This window comes from Gadus morhua, chromosome 9 (genome assembly GCF_902167405.1).
Source record: "Gadus morhua chromosome 9, gadMor3.0, whole genome shotgun sequence".
Classification (NCBI taxonomy): domain Eukaryota; kingdom Metazoa; phylum Chordata; class Actinopteri; order Gadiformes; family Gadidae; genus Gadus; species Gadus morhua.
Window position 1 is genome coordinate 21,907,746 of NC_044056.1, and position 19,516 is coordinate 21,927,261.

Here is a 19,516-nt window from a genome sequence, read left to right on the forward strand (position 1 = left end):
TACTCTGAATCAAAGGCTTTTTGTAAAAGTGAAAAAGTTTTAATGTTTATGAACGTGTTTCAGAAGGAAAAAAGTCATGGTCCCATTTTTTCCCTGGTCCATTTGGGTCAGCTTATTGTCTGGTTCTGCCTCTTTGTTTCTCTGTAAAAGAAGAGTACCGAACGCATCATACTTAATGTGTCCTCGCATTTTGATTTTGATCCAACACCACATACATATATACAATCTATTAATGGATGCCTTTTAGCTATGCTTGTTCTGACTCAAGTTTTCTTACCAGCGATACTTAAAATAGTGAATGACCGCTCTTCCCGCCTTAGCGGGCCTCACTGGTCTTGTTACTACGCAAACATCTTGTGTTGTCACAGGTGCGCGTCACTTCCCCCTCTTGTTTAACCTTCCGTTTCCTCAAGCCAGTCTTGCCATTTCGGGCTTCCTGCTTGACACACTTTTCCGTCTTGACTTTAGGGACAATTTCAGCAACCTGGAAAAAAGGACTTTGTTTAAGAACAGATCTTTTTTTTTTTTAACACACGTAAACAAAGGGTTTGCCTTTTCTCCTGACCATGGCAGCATCGTTGTCTTCTTTCTTCACTCTCTTCTTTGCTTTTGTTGATTTGCACTCTAATGAGGGAGAAGGCAACTATGGTTTCTCATTCAACTCCAAGAATAACCGCCCCAAAAAAGATGACAAGTATTATACAATAGAGTTTTGTTTGCCTCTCTTACCTTTGGGTACCATGGGGCCCGAGTCACCCTGAAATTAAAAAAAAACACAATTCATTAGTTAAACGTTCTCCTTGAATTGTTCCATCAAGGACAGCCAGCCATGATTTCACCCCACTCACACTGAACCACATGGTTCTGCCATTGTGGTCTCTGGTGCTTTTCATTCCGGCCACATAGTAACACCGCAGCCAAGCCTGGAAGTCGGAGTAGTCGGCCTTCTGGGGGTCGTAACCTTTCCCACCTTAGAGAAGTGACGGTATAACGGCAGTCAATCAAACTGAGGCACACTGACCATATTTGACTTTGCATCGATAAATTCGTTACCACATACATTTTGGTGATGGGTGAATTAATTTGTTCGTAACCTGAGAGACAATGCGGCAAAACAAAAGCTACATACCCATATTCACGACCTCCAGAGGAACGGTGTGGCACAACCTCAGTAGATCAGCAGGTTGAGACGTGCGTTTCGACTCCCTGTCGGAGGTCTTTGAAAACAAAAGCGTTGTCAATAGTTAGTTATTGGTGGATCTTGGCGATCAGAGACTGCGAGTTTACCTTTTGGTCATCAAGCTCTTCTTTCTCAGGGGTAGTATCTGCAGCCAGATCCTCTAGCTCAAGGCTTTCCAACACAGTCCTTGCCTGCACAAAGGGTGGAATGCTCAGCCTGACAAAAGAAAAGGGACACTTATGTTTAGTTAACATTCTTAACTAAATTCTATCCTGTTCTTAAGCCGCGAACACACCAAGCGCGTACCTCGCGTACCATGTACGCGCGTAACGCAGCTAAAATGTTGCTTGACCATTTTGTGTCAAAAATGGTCAGATACGCGCGTAACGCGCGTAGATGAGACCGCCCAAAACTCCCCCCCCCCCCCCAGCCTGTGGCTGCGCTGGATTTAGGAGTCCGAGGAAGGAAACCCAAACGCCGCCGTGTTTGGGTGGATGATAGAGCTTGGATCGGGTTAGATTAAATAATCTCGGATATAAATAACAATAATCGGGTTAAATAACTTCACATGGTGTGTCTGGTGTGTTTCCAGCATTCGTAGTGTTGATCAGCAGAGAAATAGTCCGCCAAGACGTTGAGGTTGCTTAGCAATCAGAGACTCTGTCCATGCAAGTGAACGGAGCGTTCACTCTTCGTCATAACTATCAAACCAAACATCCTTCACATTCACCGAGCGAACCTTATGAAAGTAAAATGCACATTTCTCGCTAGAAATGTTTCCATAAACGCATTTAATGGCGTAACTATGTTACTATTTCCACCCAGAATAAAGAAAGTTGCCGGCCGTGGCTGCCATGGACATGGCTGCGCTGGAGTCCGAGGTAGGAAACCCAAACGCCGCCGTGTTTGGGTGATAGAGTTTAGATCGGGTTAGATTAAATAATCTCGGATACAAATAACAATAATCGGCTTAAATAACTTCACATGGTGTGTCTGGTGTGTTTCCAGCATTCGTAGTGTTGATCAGCAGATATATAGTCCGCCAAGACGTTGAGGTTGCTTAGTAACCAGAGACTCTGTCCATGCAAGTGAACGGAGCGTTCCCTCTTCGTCATAACTATCAAACCAAACATCCTTCACATTCACCGAGCGAACATTATGAAAGTAAAATCCACATTTCTCGCTAAAAATGTTTCCATAAAAGCATTTAATGGCGTAACTATGTTACTATTTCCACACAGAATAAAGAAAGATGTCGGCCGTATGCTTCTGTCCAAGCTCACTACTCTCTGCCAGTGACGTCGGGTCAAGCTCAACGCTGATTGGCTATTGCGGCGCGTATGAGCGTAAAAAGTTCAATTTTTTGAACTCCTCGTACGCGCGTATATGTACGCGCGTATATGTACGCGCGTGTATATATACGCGCCTCATACGCGCCTAAAGGCCGATTTATGCTCAGTTACGTAAGCGCAAGCGCAAGAGGCCCTTGCGCACCTTCTCACGTCTTGCGTGCGTCGGGCGATTTTTCTAGACTTGCGTCATTTTTTACGCGAGCCGCGCAGCCTGCAAGGCTGTGATTGGTCTGCTCGTCTGGTTACTACTTCCTGTCTGGAGTATCACATTTCCTGTTCTCATACCGCCACCCAGATGTCTATGCCGCCACCTACCACCCGATCTGGCACATAATTATGCGAACCCTTTATGCGAACCCTTCCACAGGGGCAAAGTGCTATTTTGATGCGCGACATCAAACAGCTGATGCGGGATTGTGAGCCATTTTAATGATCTTGTCACCCGATATTCGTTCTATTAGGCCTACTGGCCTTATTTGATTTAGTGTTAGCCTATTTGAAATAATTACGTAATGTTTTGTGTTCACGTTCAATGTGAAACATAAGTGTTCATGTTCTGTGTGAAACATAAGTTCAGTAGCCTCTTTGAGTGAATGAAATTTGAAAGCGTGAGTGTGTAGTGAATGAAAAATGTGTGCGTGTATGGCGGGACTATTTTCTGTATTTGATAAATAAACCCCATTTCTCTAATAATGCTGCCTATCATATAATTTATGTGGACATTATGCGCTATAGCTTAAAGCCTTTGGCTATAGGCCTACACTTAAATAATTCATTCATCTGTCAAGGCAGTAGCTGTTGTATAAACATTTTATATGGATATGAATTAATGAGTTTGACGTAAACCAAATTAGGTAACTTGTGTAACATGATAACTAATGAATCAAAAGTCATGCTTCCAAGTGACCAATGTATATATATTTATTGGTCAGTGCGCATACCCAATCGTAGCACATTGTACTGGTGGGGAAACACGCCAGCATCTGACAAAAAATGATCTGCCAGCTGCTCCCTGACAAGGGCCGGTTTTGGTGAGAGTCGGGAAGATATCGGATGACTCGCGAAAGGAGATCATCAAACTTTGGCACATAAACAAACCAACGACTCCCACAGACAAAGACGTCATTCTCGAGGTCGTCTTCAACGAAAAACTTTACTCCACATATTACTCCACCTACTGTTCTGGCGGTAAATTGCTTGGCAACACGCGCAACCTAAAAGGGAGCATGAATTGCTTTGAGTAAATTTTGCGCAACAACGTAACACCAACGCTGAAGCATGCAGCCGCCTTAACGCGAGTAAAATGTTGCTTATACGCGTGTAACGCGTGTACGCGTCTCATACGCGCGTAAACCAATGGTTCCCTATGGAAAAATTGCCGATTTTATACGCGTGATACGCGGGTAACGCTTTTGGTGTGGCCGTACCTTAAGTCATGTATTAATAGCAGTGGCCCCTGGAGGATTTGGAGAGGAAGCTAAACACAATGTTGTAATCTTGTTTATTGTTTTCAACCTTGTGAAACGAATCATGCATGCCCAATACCTGAAAAGGATCTCTGCCCGCAAGTAGTTTCCAATGCCGTTGAAGTAGTTCTGGTTAAGCAGGGCCTCACAGATGGGCCTTTCGAAAGCCCGGTTAGACAGATTGGAGAGCACCTTTTTTCTGAAAGTATAAAAACACTGTTAAGGTCACAATAAAAAGATCAGCTGAATGGCTTTTGATCTTCATATGATGTATTCATCAGTCCACATCCGCTGACCTGAAGCTCTCATACTCGAACATGACGCAGGGCCCCCGGCCACGCTGCCAGCTTCCATTGGGCTGCCAACTGCCAAACCTGCGTGTGTCCACAAAGCTCAGCACTCGGCAGGGCTTTTCGTTGGAAAAGAAACGCAAATGGGCATGTTTCGGCAGCTCATCCTCGGATGTGAATCGGAAATAGCCGGACATACCGAAGCGGAAAACGATGTCCATGGGTTGCTCTGTGCTCCTCTCTTTGACATCGCTCTTTATAGGTGTTAACGTGAGCTTCACTTCCTTCCCTCTGGAAGAAGCTTGGATCCTGTAAGCCTCGCAGATGAAGGACACATCGCAGTTCTTGCTCACTGCAGATTTTGTGACTGGGCCTGTGAACAATACTCCCTCGCAGACTTTGTTAACAAACAGACTGGCCAAGTGCAGCTCTGGCCCTTCAGGCATGTTGATAAAACAATGACGGTGAATGAGCTGAGAAGTTTTCTGTAATGGACACAGAAAGAAGGATACCCATTAATCACCATAACCACAGCTCTGGCTGTTGTTGTCCAGTGGAAGTGTGTGTGTGTGTGTGTGTGTGTGTGTGTGTGTGTGTGTGTGTGTGTGTGTGTGTGTGTGTGTGTGTGTGTGTGTGTGTGTGTGTGTGTGTGTGTGTGTGTGTGTGTTCTACCACACAAAACTAGGGTAAACATGGTCTGCAAATACGCATTAATATGTGGTATCGAACACCATAAACCGAACTTGTATTTAACTGTTTGGAAACGTGAACAGAAATGGGAGAGTTGAAACCCTAACATTTATATGCAGATCATCAATAAGTAGAAAAAAATATTATAACAAACAACGTACCGTGCATTGCAAATGTCCAAGACACTTATGGGGAGATTAACACAGGACTCGTGAAATAAGTATCAGGAAGTTCTGGCACACGTTATAAAAACATGCTTGCATAAGCCGCAACTCGATTAGTGGGCGACACTGGTGCTTAACAGATCTCGCGGAAAGATCGCGACAATATGTTAATATGTGCTGTGATCATAGAAACAGGAAGTAACCGGGTAGCATTATTCTATTAATATGTCCATAGCCGTGTTCCGATGTCCATACTTCAATGTGTACAATTAAACGAAGTAAACTATCCACACTCACTAAGTGCGCTAATTTTCAGATGTCAGTGTTGTTCCAAATCGAATACTGCGTGGTGCACTAACCGGAAATTACGATCGCAATCACAACGGAGCGCTATGAATAATGCTATGAATGCTCGGAGACCGGAAGTGTGGCGTTCGTCACGTTCCATGCAACTCGGAAGGCTGGCGTCCGAGGATTCAAGAACACACCATGAATACTAAATAATGTAAATATAAAGTTATTGCCTGCCCTAAGTGACAAATATTTTCACGATTAACAAATCAATAACCAAATCACCATTGCTACAAAAAGGCTTGTACATCATAATGCATCATGGGATTTTTTTTGTTGCCGACACTAGAGTACTCAAGATTAGTAGTTGTACTAAAGTTGTAGCTATGTAAATTCTAAATAAATGTAAACAATCCATATGCTAGGCTTATCAAAACTTTGTTTAGCCACAACTCACAGGAGAAACACTGGCAGTTTCAAACACAACTATATCGATCCATGATGGCATAATCCAAGATTAATTAGGCCTACTAAACAATGCCAAAACACTATTACTACCATAAACATCCTTATTACACTACAAATGCTGTCGAACTTTTTACCATCCCTATAACATTTTTCTGCTCCTATAGGCTACTTCCGGAATGAAGGCAACATCATAGCAATGTGACGTGACGATGTACAAGCCCTGCAAAACTCTAAATACATATTATAGTATGGCGAAAGGATGGTGCATGCTCTTCACTAAGAAAGGGGTTCTGACAGAGGGTTTCATCTTTTCTGCCTATTATATTATAACGCCACAGTGTTGGGTCATAGCCATTTGTAGACACACCACCCCTTGTTCCTAGAACTGTTGGTCCATTCTGGGATTCAGTAGAAACATGGCAGCCCCTATGGAAGAGGCTTGCTCCCTATATATGCAGACGTAAAAGCCTCATTCTAGGGAAACAAAAACGCTATTCTTAATTTCATGTGACAATACATTAATTAAAACATACTTACGAATAATGTATTCCCTCTCTGCAATGTTCTTTCCACTAAATGGCACTAAATACTACACACTTCAACTGTAAGCATAGTTTTATTTTCAAATGTCAAATATTAATTAAAAAAAAACATTTACAATGTTAGTTCAAGCATGAAATGACTGACAATTGACAGAGATAGGCAATAATGGCAAAGAGAAGAATACAATTTGCAATTTATGAACAAAAGATGATCATTCATTATTAATGGATATAATGAAATTGTATCCAATATTTCAGGCAATCTTTCTTCATTGTAGTGCATTCATCATAGCTTGTGCTTGTTTTAGCTCTATGGAAAGAGACACAGACCCACACATCAGATTAAGCTCAAACCTCTAAAAACAAAATATATAAAAATAGAGACAAGAGCTTATGTAAGCCATAACAAAACAAACCTGTAAGCAAGACCCTGAACTTCTCAGCAGAAACCGACACAACAGTGGTCTCTGCAGAGCCGGACTCTGCTCCCTGCGCCTGCAGTTTGAGATGCACAGTTGGCTCGTTGACCTCCTTCAGCTCACTGGAGCTGAGTATGCAGTCCACCCGCCAGGACACGGAGTTCAGTCGGCTCACTGAAACACACGGTGCCGTGTGAAAAAACACACAGGGCCCCATCATGTAACTCGGGACGAAAAGTCTTTTTTTGTTATCGTCCCCTTTCTCCCGAGGGCCCGAACACTCACATCTAAGGCTCTTCTCACGAAGTTTGTCCTGCAGTGCACTGTGCTTGTCTTCATAGGATTTACAAAGGCCTGATGTGTGCTCTGAGGACAAGGACAAGGAGAAGAAAATGAATAACTGCGATTCACCCATCCTTCTTTGATAGGAGCAGTGGGCTGCCACTAAGTGTGCAGACTGGGAACCAACTCCAGTTTTTCACAATGTGAAAATGATTTATAATACATCACATTATAATTAATACATAGAGGTAGTAATGTACATTGCTATTTTTTCTATTTATTACATTTCCCCAAAATAATCGTGTGCATTATTTTCTCAGTCCGGCAAATACGTAGATGATTTTATCCGACTCACCTTTTGGCAGGCCTAGTTGCTGGAGCTCACTTGATAGACTTTCACTCTCAACGTTGTGTTTTGCTGCACTGGATAGAATGAAGCTGAGCACTGCAACGCTGGCTTTGATGTCCCCACTCTCTGCAATGTGGACGGATGCATGCAGTGTAATTACTGAATGGGGTAGGCCTACTTTTGCTTTGCTGGTAAAGCGCACAAAATAACGCAAGAAGGTGACTTACCAAACTTTGCATCTGCAGTGAGCTTTGAAACCTTTTCATACTGAAACGATAAGACAGGACTCGAGTTATCGACGCCAATAATGCGTATTTATTTTAAGAGTAAAACGATTTGTATTTACTTACATCAATGCCCTCTTCAAGCAGATCTTTCAGTACTTGAGCACAGAGGAGTTTCATCTTTACACTTGACTATAATATCGGGAGGCATGGAACATTTTAGATTTATGCCCAAAACATAAAGAACCAGTGAAAGCTGACATGTCCTCCCTATCAATTAGCACTTACACCAGCACTTACAATTTTCGCCAACGTGCTGATCTCCGCAAGAACCCAGTCCGGGCAATCCAAATCGCCACAGAAACGAAATCGCTAAAACAAATAAACCAAATAGACAATGAAAAGGTCTTTCCTAGCAAAAGCGTGTATTCAGACACATCGTTCGTCTTGCAGTTACAAGTAGGGATGGCTCCCCTTTTATTAAATGGAGAAGCGGTAACACATACAAATATAAATGACAGTTTATCATTGGATATATAGATATATATATAGATTTCCGAAGAAATAACGATTATTATGATAAACTACAACGTTACTTGCCATGGTGGTTGTTTTTATGTCAGCTGATTCAAACTCCGGAAGTAAAAAGGCACATTCTTTGATTGGTGGGTTGCAGGGAAGGCGGGTCTTGATGACACCAATGGTTGGTCGATGCGTACAATCGATATTTCATTCATTATCAGGAACCACTATTATGCCTCTTGTGAAAGTGTCTATTTTAAATATAAATAAAACTCACTTTATGGGTAAAACATCGGTGGAAAACTGCATGCTGAGCAAGGGGAAATGGACAGACCTGACTGTAAGGGCTGATTATGTGGTGGATTCTTTAGATGTTATAATTCATAATTCATTTATAGATATAACCAGGGCTGTAGTGGACGCTAAACGCAAGTAAACGCAGTTTACCCACCTCTGAAATTTGAGAAACAGAGTTTATCCACTTCTCACTTCAGAGTTTAGCTACCTCCCAATACAGTAAATGTACTACCATTGGTTGCGAATCACATTGAAGTATTCATAGTTTACCCACCTCTTATTTCACCACTACACCCTTGGATATAACGCTATATAAAATGAGTTGAATACCATTTATCATAATATTAATACTAGTACAAAATGAAAAGCTGCTTTGTGCTAAGGAGCTCCGCCTTGAATTCGGGATCAGAGCTACCCCTCAGCGCCTCGGCAGTGTATTGTGTCGGAGTAATATGTAGAGTCGTTTTGTGCTCCTTGTTGTCATGGCGAAGAACAGGATATAGCGCAACATGCGCAATAAAAAAATAACAAAAAGATGCAATGATGCCTCTTATTGACCTCTCCATCGTATTATTATTGAACTTCCATCTGACTCGTGTGATTCTGACGGACATACCAAATCTGGGACAAGATAAGCCGAGACTTTTCCTGAACGGAGGTAAGGTCCATATAGCCTTTTACAATTTGAAACACACCTCATCCAGTATCCTATTTCTAGTAGGCTAATGGATTTAAGCATCTGAGGTTAAGCTCTGTTAATCTATTTCAACCATGTAGGCTACAGTGCCCGTATGCTCTCACTTGTTAAAATGAGTTTTTTATTTGAAAAATATTGTTCTGTTTAACCCTAATCTTTTCTTCTACATTCTTTATAGATACAATTCCTATTCAACTTCAGCATCCAACCGATCAGAACTTTACCGTATTATTTCTACAAGACACCAAAGATGTTCTATATTTGGGAGGCACTGATTTTGTGCTAAAGATTGATGTGGATAGTAATTATGTTATGGAGGTAGGAATAATTAATTATTCTTTATATGTTTTATTTTTTAAGCACTATATCTACTTTAGTGTCCTTTATGTTATCCTCATACACTAAATATACCAATGTCAGTATAATGTATATTTTATTAACCATCCCATCCTGTTTGGAACAAAGGTGTGTTTGGTCAACAAGCTCCAATGCAGGCAATACTAAAAAGGGCTGTTGACAATGGCCTTTATGTCAGTATGGCAAGGTCCCGGTCACGAACAGCTGTTGGTGAAAAGAATAACAAAGATGTCTATTTGCACAAATTCTTATGAAGATAATGTGTGTGTTCACAAAATTTCATGTTTGATTTGTTGTCATCATTTGCAGACATTTCAATTGAATAAATCAGCCAATGAGGTGTGTTCACAGGTTAGTAGGACTAGATATTACTAAAAGAGGGACATTTCCAAAGTTCTGAATAATGCTCCCAATAAACCTTAATTATCAGCTTAATTCTGGTATAACTGTTCTATACAGGGACCCTGCAGAAATGTCATTACTGTCATCGAAGAATTTCAAGATAGCTTGTTTGTCTGTGGAACCAACGGATACAAGCCACAGTGTTGGAAGCTGGTCAGTATCTTTGATGATGACGATGTGTTCTGTTAAATGTCTGGGTGGGCCTTTTTTGTTTGCTCTTTTAATTAGCGTGATTTTCCCTGTCGTCGGCGGGAGTTAAGTATTTTCTGTGTGGTTGATAGTATTCCCAGGTGGGCAATCGGTCAAGTGAAATAGTAGAGAGCTACGATGGAACAGGGATTTCACCATATGTTTATACACAGAACCGGCTCTCCCTGACAGTAGGTATGTGTACAACTCCCTTTGCATCAACACAAAACATTCAACGTAAACAAAACTGGTATTATTGTGGATTTATTTATATTTTGTTATTTGCACAAACTCACATACTGTCACAACAGAAGTATATCATTTGAAAACAGAGGTAATGAATATCTGGTGTTCCTAGAGGGGGACTTATACGCTGCGGCCCCTTTGGAATACGATGGTAGTTCTCTGCAGTTCAGAAGAAAAGCCGGCAGTAGAACTAACGTATGGATGTATGACAACTGGGTGTCAGGTCAGTATACAGCATGACTAATATAGGCCTATTTATACTTTCCTTTTATTGTCCCATCAAAGATTCATACAACATTACCCACCTTTTATGGGTTGGGCAGTCGAATGTACTTCAACCCATCTGATTGGAGACAACTTAAAACTGACATCTTCATCTCCTCATTTCTTCTTTCACTTTAAAAGTTACTTGTAAACAGAGTGGAACTTTCTCCCCCTCCCCCTCCCCATCCCCCGTCCGTCTCAACAGAGCCCACCTTTGTTGCCGCATCCTGGGTGAGGCGGAAAGAAGACCGAGAGAATGAGAAGATTTACATTTTTTTCCGGGAAAAGAATTCGGACAGCAGTCCCGAAGCGGACCCTTGGGTCACGAGGGTAGCCAGAGTTTGCAAGGTAATGGACCATCACAGTTAGACATAATCAAACATAACTAAAGCAATCATCCTGATGGGGACCCAAGGCGATAGTCTGGAAACAGTAATGTTTTTACTGAAACCATTGCACACCATTTTTGTACTATTTTAGTATTTTTAAATAATTAGGTTCTTATGTTATCAATCCTAATTATTATAATGTCATATATTTAAATATGAACACCATTAAGGCAACATTATACGGCACGATATCTGCACACTTTTCTTCTTATTTTGATTTAAATTTCTTTTTTTTGCACTATTATTGCATTCTGGGATCTTCTGGAAGGTGCTTTAGAGTGCCCCATACCTGTTTTTTTTTTTTTTTGCCCCATCTCCCTCCCTGCATTGTTTATTTTATCGTGCAGTTTTTAAATCGTCATCATGTAATGTGAGACGAGCTGGGAGGTTGTTATTTATTCATCTGATCTAACCGGAAAGCTGGGAGGGCATCGAGAGCCGAAGAGGACACTGATACGGAGTATAAATCAGCCTCATTGTCTTCATGAGAACCTTCTGCTGCCCTTGAAGCTCAGTTGTCTTTGCTGATAGAGGCGTCTTTCCACTCCCACCACCTGTGCAAACAGAACTACGGCTGTTTTTCAGTGGGCTGCTGCTAACACAGCACCTTTTCAATTCCACTTGTTAGACATGGAGTCTGGTCTCAAACTGCTTTCGCCTCCATCACGGCAACTAAAAACTACTACCTATCTATGTATGTATGTATATATATATATATATATATATATATATATATATATATATATATATATATATATATGTATATATGTATATCCACACACACATGCACACACATTTGAAAAGGCACCGTTACTACCCTGATGGAGCTGGGGAGCTGGGGCTTCAGAGGGCTAGCAAACAGACATGTGAAGCGGAAGTTGGAGCTAGAGCTGGAGCTAGGGAGGCTAGGGCAAGCAAAGGACCGGCAGGATCTGTGTGATGGCCTGATAGCGTGGTACGCCCTAAGGGAGAGAGACAGGTGGAAGGTGTTGGACTGACCTTGTACTGTAGCAAATAAGATATTCTGATATTCTGATGACCCTTTTCCCACCCTGGTTTGGTTTACTCAGTAAATAAACCATTCGGCTTTGGACCTGCTCTCGATGTTGTGTCATTTTATCTATCCGAACTGGTAGCATGGAAACCCCACACCCACAGGCCCGCTACAATATTTATATATATATATATATATATATATATATATATATGGGGTTAATTACGAGTTGCTTGGATATAAATATTTAAGTAACAAGAACCCTTTTAGGTATGGAAGTTTCCACCATTATTCTTCCTCATTCCTTGGTGTGGTTTGCGCAGTGCAATAATTAAATGATATATATAGATATTATAAATATATAACTATTAACATGTTCCTTTGCCATCTGCTGCTGTTCCTTCAGGTGGATGAAGGCGGCTCAAAGAGATTCTTCCAGAACACGTGGACGTCTTTCCTGAAGGCTCGGCTGGTGTGTGGCTATCCAAAGGAGTCGCTCTACTTCAACCACCTCCTAGACGTGTATGTGTTGCACGCAGACAACTGGCGTGACAGCAGGGTCTATGCACTCTTCACAAGCAGCTGGTGAGAGAATCCCCCGACCCCCTGACACTGACGCGCAACACACTGACGCGCAACACACCTCAAGCTGAAGCAATTCTTGTCTCACTAAAGTGACACTATAGTCTGTAGTATAGGCTATATAATGTCACTTTAGTGTGACTAGAAGCCGTGCTATAGACTCTATAGCATGGCTGAGATGCAGTATTGCATCCGGCAAATGCGTAACACTTCAGAACTATTTCATGGTCTGCTCGCTAACTCATGGAATCAATTAATCTTTCAGGAATTCTACAGCAGTTTGTGTATATTCGATGGCAGATATTGATGACGTATTTGAGAAGTCGAACTTCAAGGGTTATGAAGGAGACATTCCCGACCCAAGGCCAGGAACTGTAAGGTTATTTTACTCTTTGGATTTTGTTTATTTCCGGGTTACCGCCAATATTTACTCTTTTGGGAATTATTGCACTGAAAAAAATTAAGTTGGGACTTTCATATCTAAAGGGTTCTGTTACATGAGTAATTATATCCTAGCTACTCATATGTAAACCTATAAAAAGTAGTTCCTAATTTAGTTCTGAATCTTCTTGTGTCTAAACAAAGTCCTGCCTAAGGAAATGGTATCTAGTGTAGTCTAAGCAGGGTTATAACCCTCATCTCAGTAAAATGAGTCAGGATTAATCAGAATGTCATCAAGGTTGTTTGCAAGAATTAATTCAAGGAGGACACAACCACAAAGTATTTTCCCCTGTCTCGATTGGTCGACAGCACCATTCATGCCCAATGTAATCAGTTAGACTGAGTGAAACAGTAAACAGGTTTTACCCTTGAGTCTTCCTGGTTTCTTTCCTGTTTATCGTTTGCATGCTGCCCCTCTAAACTACGACTATCCTGTGCCCACGTTGTATTCCAGTGTGTAAAAAACAGCCGGGGCCTACCGTATGCAACGTTAAACGTGGTGAAGGACCACTCTGAAATGAGCGAGTGGCTCCACTCCTCCATACACCCACTGGCTCCCTTCTACGTCAGCAGCTACAACTACACAAAGCTGGCCGTGGACCGCGTGAGAGCCGCTGACCAGCACACATACAACGTTCTGCTTCTGGCCACCGGTAGGTCGCCTCAGTGCGGATGGACAGCATGGAAATGACTGACTATGGTCCAGAACATTCCTCCGCACATCATCTTAAGTCCTGGTGATTGAGAGTGCTTCCCAGACTTATTATTTTCACATTTTAAGTTATTGTTGTGTGTTTGTGTTTTATTTCTACAGACACCGGTAAAATCCATAAGTGCTTAGAGCTTGGTTCGGATACTTTCATCATTTCAGAAACCCATCTCTCCAACCACTCATCCGTTCAGTCAATGATACTTTCCTCCAAGAAGGTGTTTTTTTTTTTTTTTGTTTTTTTAATAGCTGCTTTATTTAAGAGGGCTGTCTCATTTATTGAAAATGTCTTTATTTCCTGCCTACAGAAAAAGCTGATAGTAAGTTTTGCAGAGGAGGTCTTTATCCTTGACCTCCCACAGTGTCACCACTACAACAGCTCCTGTGCAGAGTGTGTCCTCTCCAGGGACCCCTACTGCGCTTGGACTCAGAATCGATGCACATCAACCATCATGTGTGTAGAGTAGGAACTTTACTGACAGCTTAATCAAATTTCCACTTGTGAATTTGTCCCACATTATTCTAAGTAAAGTTATCCCTGTTGAACAAGACAAGCAGGACTATGTCTGATGAAAGCCTTTACTTCCACAGGGGGGGTATTCAAAATATAATTGAGCAAACAACGGGTGTTTGTACAACAGCGTTTGATGGTAAGCTCTAATACCATATCATCACATCAAGGAGTTATAATCTTATGATATATCAAGGGCATCCTGACACACACACACACACACACACACACACACACACACACACACACACACACACACACACACACACACACACACACACACACACACCACACACACACACACACACACACACACACACACTCACACACACACACACACACACACCCCAACCAACCAAAGGGTCTCTTCCACCCCCCTCCATGTTCTTTCTCATCTAGAGCCAAAGACCCTCGACAAGAACAGACAGGAAACGGTGCGCCCCACCCAAGCAGTCTCCAGGGCGGCCCACGTGGTCCCGCTGGGCGTTCCCTTCTACTTGTCCTGCCCAATAGACTCGTACCACGCCACCTACGTGTGGAAGCACGTAGGTGGCGACACCAGCTCCTGTCAGCAGATGGGGTCCCAATGCCTGCACCTCATCCCGGCCCTGAAGTCCGGCAGCTACGGCCGCCACCAGTGCTTCTCCCAGGAGCGAGGCTACACCAGACTGGTGGCAGAATACCTGCTCACCATGCCACCCGCGCCGGACCCCAGAAACCACAGTGAACGCATTTCTGTGTGGCGTGTCGATTGGGTCGTCCTGATTTCAGCCACTGCGGTGGTTGTTGCATGGCTTGGCGATTAGGAGGTGCCCCAGAATAGCAACGCAATCGCTTGGTTGGATCGCTTCACTTCTAACAAGCTGTGCACACTCATTAGAGGTGGCTGTCTGGGAATAAGGGATCAAGCTGTTTAGTGTCTTGCCACACACTTTAAGGTCAGAGAGAGAGAGAGAGAGAGAGAGAGAACTAACTGCTTTTGTTCTTCACAAGCACTTTACATTGTTGTTATTAATAGAGAAATATCAAAGAGTGTGTGTGGTGCGTGCGTGTATGCATAATATGAGAATAACTTATTTATTTGGTCGTCTCTTGGAAACAAGGTTAAAAAAGGGCTTCCCAAGATCTTTTTTTCTTTATAACATTCTCAGGCAAGTCATTCCAGAGCTGAATGAATTTTCCTAAGGACAACATGCATTTTGTATGACCATTTTTGAATTCCCAACTTGCTGATTGTGTTTTCCCTGCTACTCTTTAATCTTAAAAGCCCACTGCCTATGATACAATCTTTGTGGTCCGTTGAGGTTGAGAACAGGATTTAGATCTTTGACTTAATTGGCTTTCAACCCAGCCCTGTCTGTATTTTTCACAGAATAGTAAATACCAGTTAATGAAAACATCCAAACATTCATTCTCGTTCTAAATTTTAACTGTGAACATGCTTTAAAATGAATTCATCATTTATCTGTAAATTATACTATATTTAGTTTATTATATTTTAGTTTATTTATTAGCAAACGATGAGAATCAAACAGCTTTATGTGGGTAGCCTACTCCAACCTCATTGCTGATCGATATGTTGCCCTTTATTCGTATATAAATTATTGATTGCATTTTTAGTAAATAGTTGGAAGGAATCTGTTTCGCAATAACATTGAACTGTATTTTTTTCTAGGCCTTCATAGATTTACTATGTTGTTGGTGTTATAGGCCTATGTTGTATGGAGCAATCTTTCATATTTATAAAGTTAACTTACACTTCCATGCAGGGTTATGATTCCATCTTTGTGGGGGTCTCTTGAAGTTGTTGAGGGGGGTGGGGGGGGGTGGGGGGGGGGGGGGGGGGAGAAGACCTAACCCTACAAACCCTAACCCTTATTGACTCTAGAGCCCCAAAACTTGTTCCATATAGGCACGGCCTCTATATGGAACTCACACACTCATGCACGCTCCAACAATGCTCCCCAAAGCTAATCCCCCCCCCCCCTACTTTCTATTTGTATTTTGACTGGAGGAGCATCTCAGCCAATCAAGCTTCTTGCTTTGACCGTTGCTGCGCATCGTGCGCGTCGCCGCCATGTTTGATAAGGTCAAGGCTGGCCTGTAAATAAATACAAGACAGCAATACAGCATATTCATTCATCGACCGAATTCATGAGTCGTTTCATTATTCATATGAAATTATATTCTATAGGCCTATAAGATATATATATATATTTTAAATACAAAACTTTAGGAAGTACCTATTAAACAAACGGTAGTATTAGTTGTAATACAGGGTTGGAACGTTCTGTATGTAACCTAGGTTACGAGTAGCGGAAACCATTAAAGGAACAGAGTTCATATCATGCAGTCACTTCTCTACGAGTCTCCTTGATATTTGAATATATGTTGCAAGGCCAACTGAACATGTTGTCAGAAGTTAAGATAGTAAGCTGCAAAGTGGTAGTGTAGAGTCAACTGCTTGGTACACAAGTATAGATGCATTGTTTGAGTGAGTATTCGCCGAGTTTGGTTAGGCAAGCCAGTCAGTGAGTTAGCGTTAGTATCTTAACGGCGGGAGCAACGATGGCCCAGTACCAAGTTAAGCCTCCGGATCCGTTTTCGTTCAAGGCAGAAGAGTGGACGAAATGGATAAAACGATTAGACAGATTTCGCATCGCGTCTGGAATGGACGCTCAGGATGAGGAAAATCAGGTCAATGCGTTTATTTACTCAATGGGAGAACAGGCATTTAAACGCAGACGAGGCGGGAGACTATATGGTACTGTAAAAGATAAGCTGGAAGCACATTTCGTAACATGCAGGAACATTATATTCGAACGGGCTAAATTCAACCAGAGGCAACAAGAAGTCGGCGAGTCAGCGGACAGCTTTCACACCTCGCTGCATTGCCTTGCTGAGTACTGCGGATACGGCGCTCTGCGCGACGAAATGGTGAGAGATCGTCTAGTCGTGGCCCTGAGGGATAAACACCTTTCAGAACAGTTGCAGATGGACCCTGAATTGACGTTGGAGAAGTCAATTAACAAGGCAGGACAAAGTGAGCAGGTAAAGAAGCAACTTGAAATGCTAAAAACAAACTTTAAAGCAGAAGCCAGTAGCACTCAGCTAGACAGTATGCAATCGTGGCAGCGCAGCGGCTCAAAGCAAAGCAAGCAGCGAGATAGGAAGACATCTCATAAAGAGACACTGGAAAGACAAACACAATGTAACAGATGCGTGGACACATGAGGGCATCATCCGCGGCAGTGTCCAGCTAGAGAGGCTGTGTGTAACCAGTGCCGAAAGAAAGGACATTATGCTAGAGTCTGCCAAATAAAAAAAAACTGGGAGTTCATGTAGCTGCAGTGACTGAGGAAGACAGCGATGAGGAATACAGCGATGAGGACATTGCGTTTTGGGGCTCTGTGGATTCCACAGGTGCCTGCCCATGGAAGACAAAGGTAAAAGTGGACAATCACAAATCAGTGTTTAAGATGCACTGGAGCAGTGCATCTTAAACACTGCAATCCCAGCCAAGTTGTACACCCAGGACCAGTTCAGCAAACTGTCCAGAGCCACAAAGAATATTTATGGACCAGGAGGGACAGCATTAAAGGTGAATGGAAAATGTACAGCTACTCTCAGTAAGGGTAACAAAAGCACACAAGAGGAAGTGTATGTTGTTGATGGGCTACGTACGCCACTCCTGGGTGAACTAGCCGCCATGAGCCTTCAACTGGTTGCTCGCGGGAATAACATAAGCCTGGATACAAAAGAGACTGTGAAAAGAGAGTTTCCAAAGCTTTTCTCTGGACTAGGGAAAATGGAGGGAGAGTAAACCAGTAAACCATTGTGCTGAAGCCAGGAGCAAAGCCCTTTTCTCTCTCGACCCCGAGACGCATATCTCTCCCACTCATGCCAAATGTGAGACAAGAGCTCACTCGCATGGAGCAGCAAGGAGTGATTTCAAAGGTGGAGGAGCCTACAGCATGGTGTACAGCCATGGTTGTGGTGCCCAAGAGCACTGGCCGAGTCAGGATTTGCACCGACCTCACGGAGCTGAACAGGTCAGTGATGAGGGAGAAGCATCCACTACCATCTGTCAAGCACACTTAAGGACAGCCTCCAGAGCACTTCCAAAAACTCATGTCTCGTATCCTGGAGGGCCTGGAATGTGTTGTATGTCAGGTGGACGTTTTGCTCATATGGGGTGCCACGCAATGTGAGCAAGATGAGAGGCTAAGGAAGACATTGACACGTCTGCAGGAGGCAGGGGTGACACTCAATGACAAATGTGACTTCTCAAAGAGCAGGATAAAGTTCCTGGGACAACTTATCGACGCCACTGGAGTCAGTGAAGACCCTGACAAGGTGGGTGCTGTGAAAGCCATGGCAGAGCCCAGTAACGTCAGTGAGGTGAGGCGCTTCTTGGGAATGACCAATCATCTGGGAAAATTCCTGCCTCACCTGGCTGAGAAAACGCGCCCTCTCTGAGATCTATTGAGGAAATCAAAAATGTGGGCCTGGGGTCCATAACAGCAGCAAGCCTTTGAACAGATTAAGGCTGAGCTTACAACACCGCTGGGTCTTGCCTTGTACGACCCAAATGCAGACACACCTTCACAGCAGATTCATCTTCACACGGCATGGGTGCTGTTCTCCTCCAGCGACGAAATGAAAAAGACTGGAAGCCGGTGGCATATGCTTCGAGAGCCCTGAACAACGCCGAACAGCGGTATGCTCAAATCGAAAAAGAAGCTTTGGCCACAACAAGGGCCTGTGAGAGATTTGCTGAGTTCCTTATAGGAAAGGACTTCCACGTAGAGACAGATCACAAGCCTTTGGTTCCCCTGCTAGGCTCAAAGAGTCTGGATGAACTGCCACCTTGCATACAGCGTCTATGTATACGGCTGATGAGGTTCTCTTACACCATCTCACATGTGCCAGGCAAGGACATCGCCACTGCTGACGTGCTCTCCAGAGCGCCAATCGAGAACACAGCGGAGGGCTTACAGGAAGAAGAGGTGAGCCTGTACGTGGACACTGTGATGGAAAACCTGCCAGTTACAGACAAAATACTTACTACTACTACACACTAGAGATACAGCAAGGAGGGCTGGCCCGATAAATTCTCCATGCAAAGAGCATTCCATCCCTACCTGCCGTTCTCAGGTGAGCTAACAGTTAATGAGGGTTTGCTACTTTACGGCTGTA

At 42.9% G+C, this 19,516-nt stretch overlaps 3 protein-coding genes and 1 long non-coding RNA gene across 5 annotated transcripts; 2 read left to right on the top strand and 2 right to left on the bottom strand.

Annotated features, from left to right (window-relative positions):
* Positions 1-17: 17 nt before the first annotated feature.
* Positions 18-5,424, bottom strand: neil1 (nei-like DNA glycosylase 1). Of its 2 annotated transcripts, none has more exons than XM_030365417.1 (10): positions 5,140-5,424; positions 4,295-4,773; positions 4,078-4,197; positions 1,288-1,396; positions 1,130-1,217; positions 849-970; positions 730-757; positions 566-624; positions 278-484; positions 18-141 (listed from the first exon to the last, which is right to left on the bottom strand). In XM_030365417.1, the coding sequence occupies exons 2-9, from the start codon at positions 4,732-4,734 to the stop codon at positions 317-319; spliced, it is 1,134 nt and encodes a 377-aa protein (XP_030221277.1). In that variant the 5' UTR covers positions 4,735-4,773; positions 5,140-5,424; the 3' UTR covers positions 18-141; positions 278-316. The 2 variants fall into 2 exon arrangements, with proteins under 2 accessions (XP_030221277.1, XP_030221278.1); XM_030365418.1 differs by lacking the exon at positions 5,140-5,424 and having other exon boundaries at positions 4,295-4,372; positions 4,488-4,776.
* A 94-nt stretch (positions 5,425-5,518) lies between these two features.
* LOC115550420 (uncharacterized) lies at positions 5,519-6,446 on the top strand. The gene is made up of 2 exons (XR_003977896.1): positions 5,519-5,647; positions 6,066-6,446. It is a non-coding gene; the product is annotated as an uncharacterized LOC115550420 (long non-coding RNA).
* Positions 6,447-6,501: 55 nt separating this feature from the next.
* On the bottom strand, positions 6,502-8,387 carry commd4 (COMM domain containing 4). Its single transcript, XM_030365419.1, has 8 exons — positions 8,318-8,387; positions 8,018-8,089; positions 7,844-7,909; positions 7,721-7,760; positions 7,500-7,619; positions 7,148-7,228; positions 6,860-7,036; positions 6,502-6,753 (listed from the first exon to the last, which is right to left on the bottom strand). The coding sequence occupies exons 1-8, from the start codon at positions 8,318-8,320 to the stop codon at positions 6,713-6,715; spliced, it is 600 nt and encodes a 199-aa protein (XP_030221279.1). The 5' UTR covers positions 8,321-8,387; the 3' UTR covers positions 6,502-6,712.
* A 109-nt stretch (positions 8,388-8,496) lies between these two features.
* Positions 8,497-16,081, top strand: sema7a (semaphorin 7A (JohnMiltonHagen blood group)). Its single transcript, XM_030365416.1, has 14 exons — positions 8,497-9,194; positions 9,412-9,551; positions 9,900-9,941; positions 10,050-10,145; positions 10,274-10,376; positions 10,540-10,650; positions 10,897-11,039; positions 12,481-12,659; positions 12,922-13,030; positions 13,552-13,750; positions 13,912-14,024; positions 14,115-14,260; positions 14,398-14,456; positions 14,717-16,081. The coding sequence occupies exons 1-14, from the start codon at positions 9,077-9,079 to the stop codon at positions 15,121-15,123; spliced, it is 1,965 nt and encodes a 654-aa protein (XP_030221276.1). The 5' UTR covers positions 8,497-9,076; the 3' UTR covers positions 15,124-16,081.
* The last annotated feature ends 3,435 nt before the right edge of the window (positions 16,082-19,516 follow it).

What these genes read in the sequence shown, in the direction of transcription:
- neil1 (XM_030365417.1), bottom strand. Translation starts at nt 4,734, where the DNA reads ATGCCTGAAGGGCCAGAGCTGCACTTGGCCAGTCTGTTTGTTAACAAA. An exon ending in CGGGCAGAGATCCTTTTCAG is followed by an intron (nt 1,397 to 4,077) that starts GTATTGGGCATG and finishes TTCTTTTGTCAG; the next exon opens with GCTGAGCATTCCACCCTTTG. An exon ending in GGGCCCCATGGTACCCAAAG is followed by an intron (nt 625 to 729) that starts GTAAGAGAGGCA and finishes CTCCCTCATTAG; the next exon opens with AGTGCAAATCAACAAAAGCA.
- commd4 (XM_030365419.1), bottom strand. An exon ending in TCGTGAGAAGAGCCTTAGAT is followed by an intron (nt 7,037 to 7,147) that starts GTGAGTGTTCGG and finishes CGTGTGTTTCAG; the next exon opens with TGAGCCGACTGAACTCCGTG. An exon ending in GTTCAGGGTCTTGCTTACAG is followed by an intron (nt 6,754 to 6,859) that starts GTTTGTTTTGTT and finishes CTCTTTCCATAG; the next exon opens with AGCTAAAACAAGCACAAGCT.
- sema7a (XM_030365416.1), top strand. Translation starts at nt 9,077, where the DNA reads ATGATGCCTCTTATTGACCTCTCCATCGTATTATTATTGAACTTCCAT. An exon ending in AGCCACAGTGTTGGAAGCTG is followed by an intron (nt 10,146 to 10,273) that starts GTCAGTATCTTT and finishes TGTGGTTGATAG; the next exon opens with TATTCCCAGGTGGGCAATCG. An exon ending in CCGACCCAAGGCCAGGAACT is followed by an intron (nt 13,031 to 13,551) that starts GTAAGGTTATTT and finishes GTTGTATTCCAG; the next exon opens with TGTGTAAAAAACAGCCGGGG.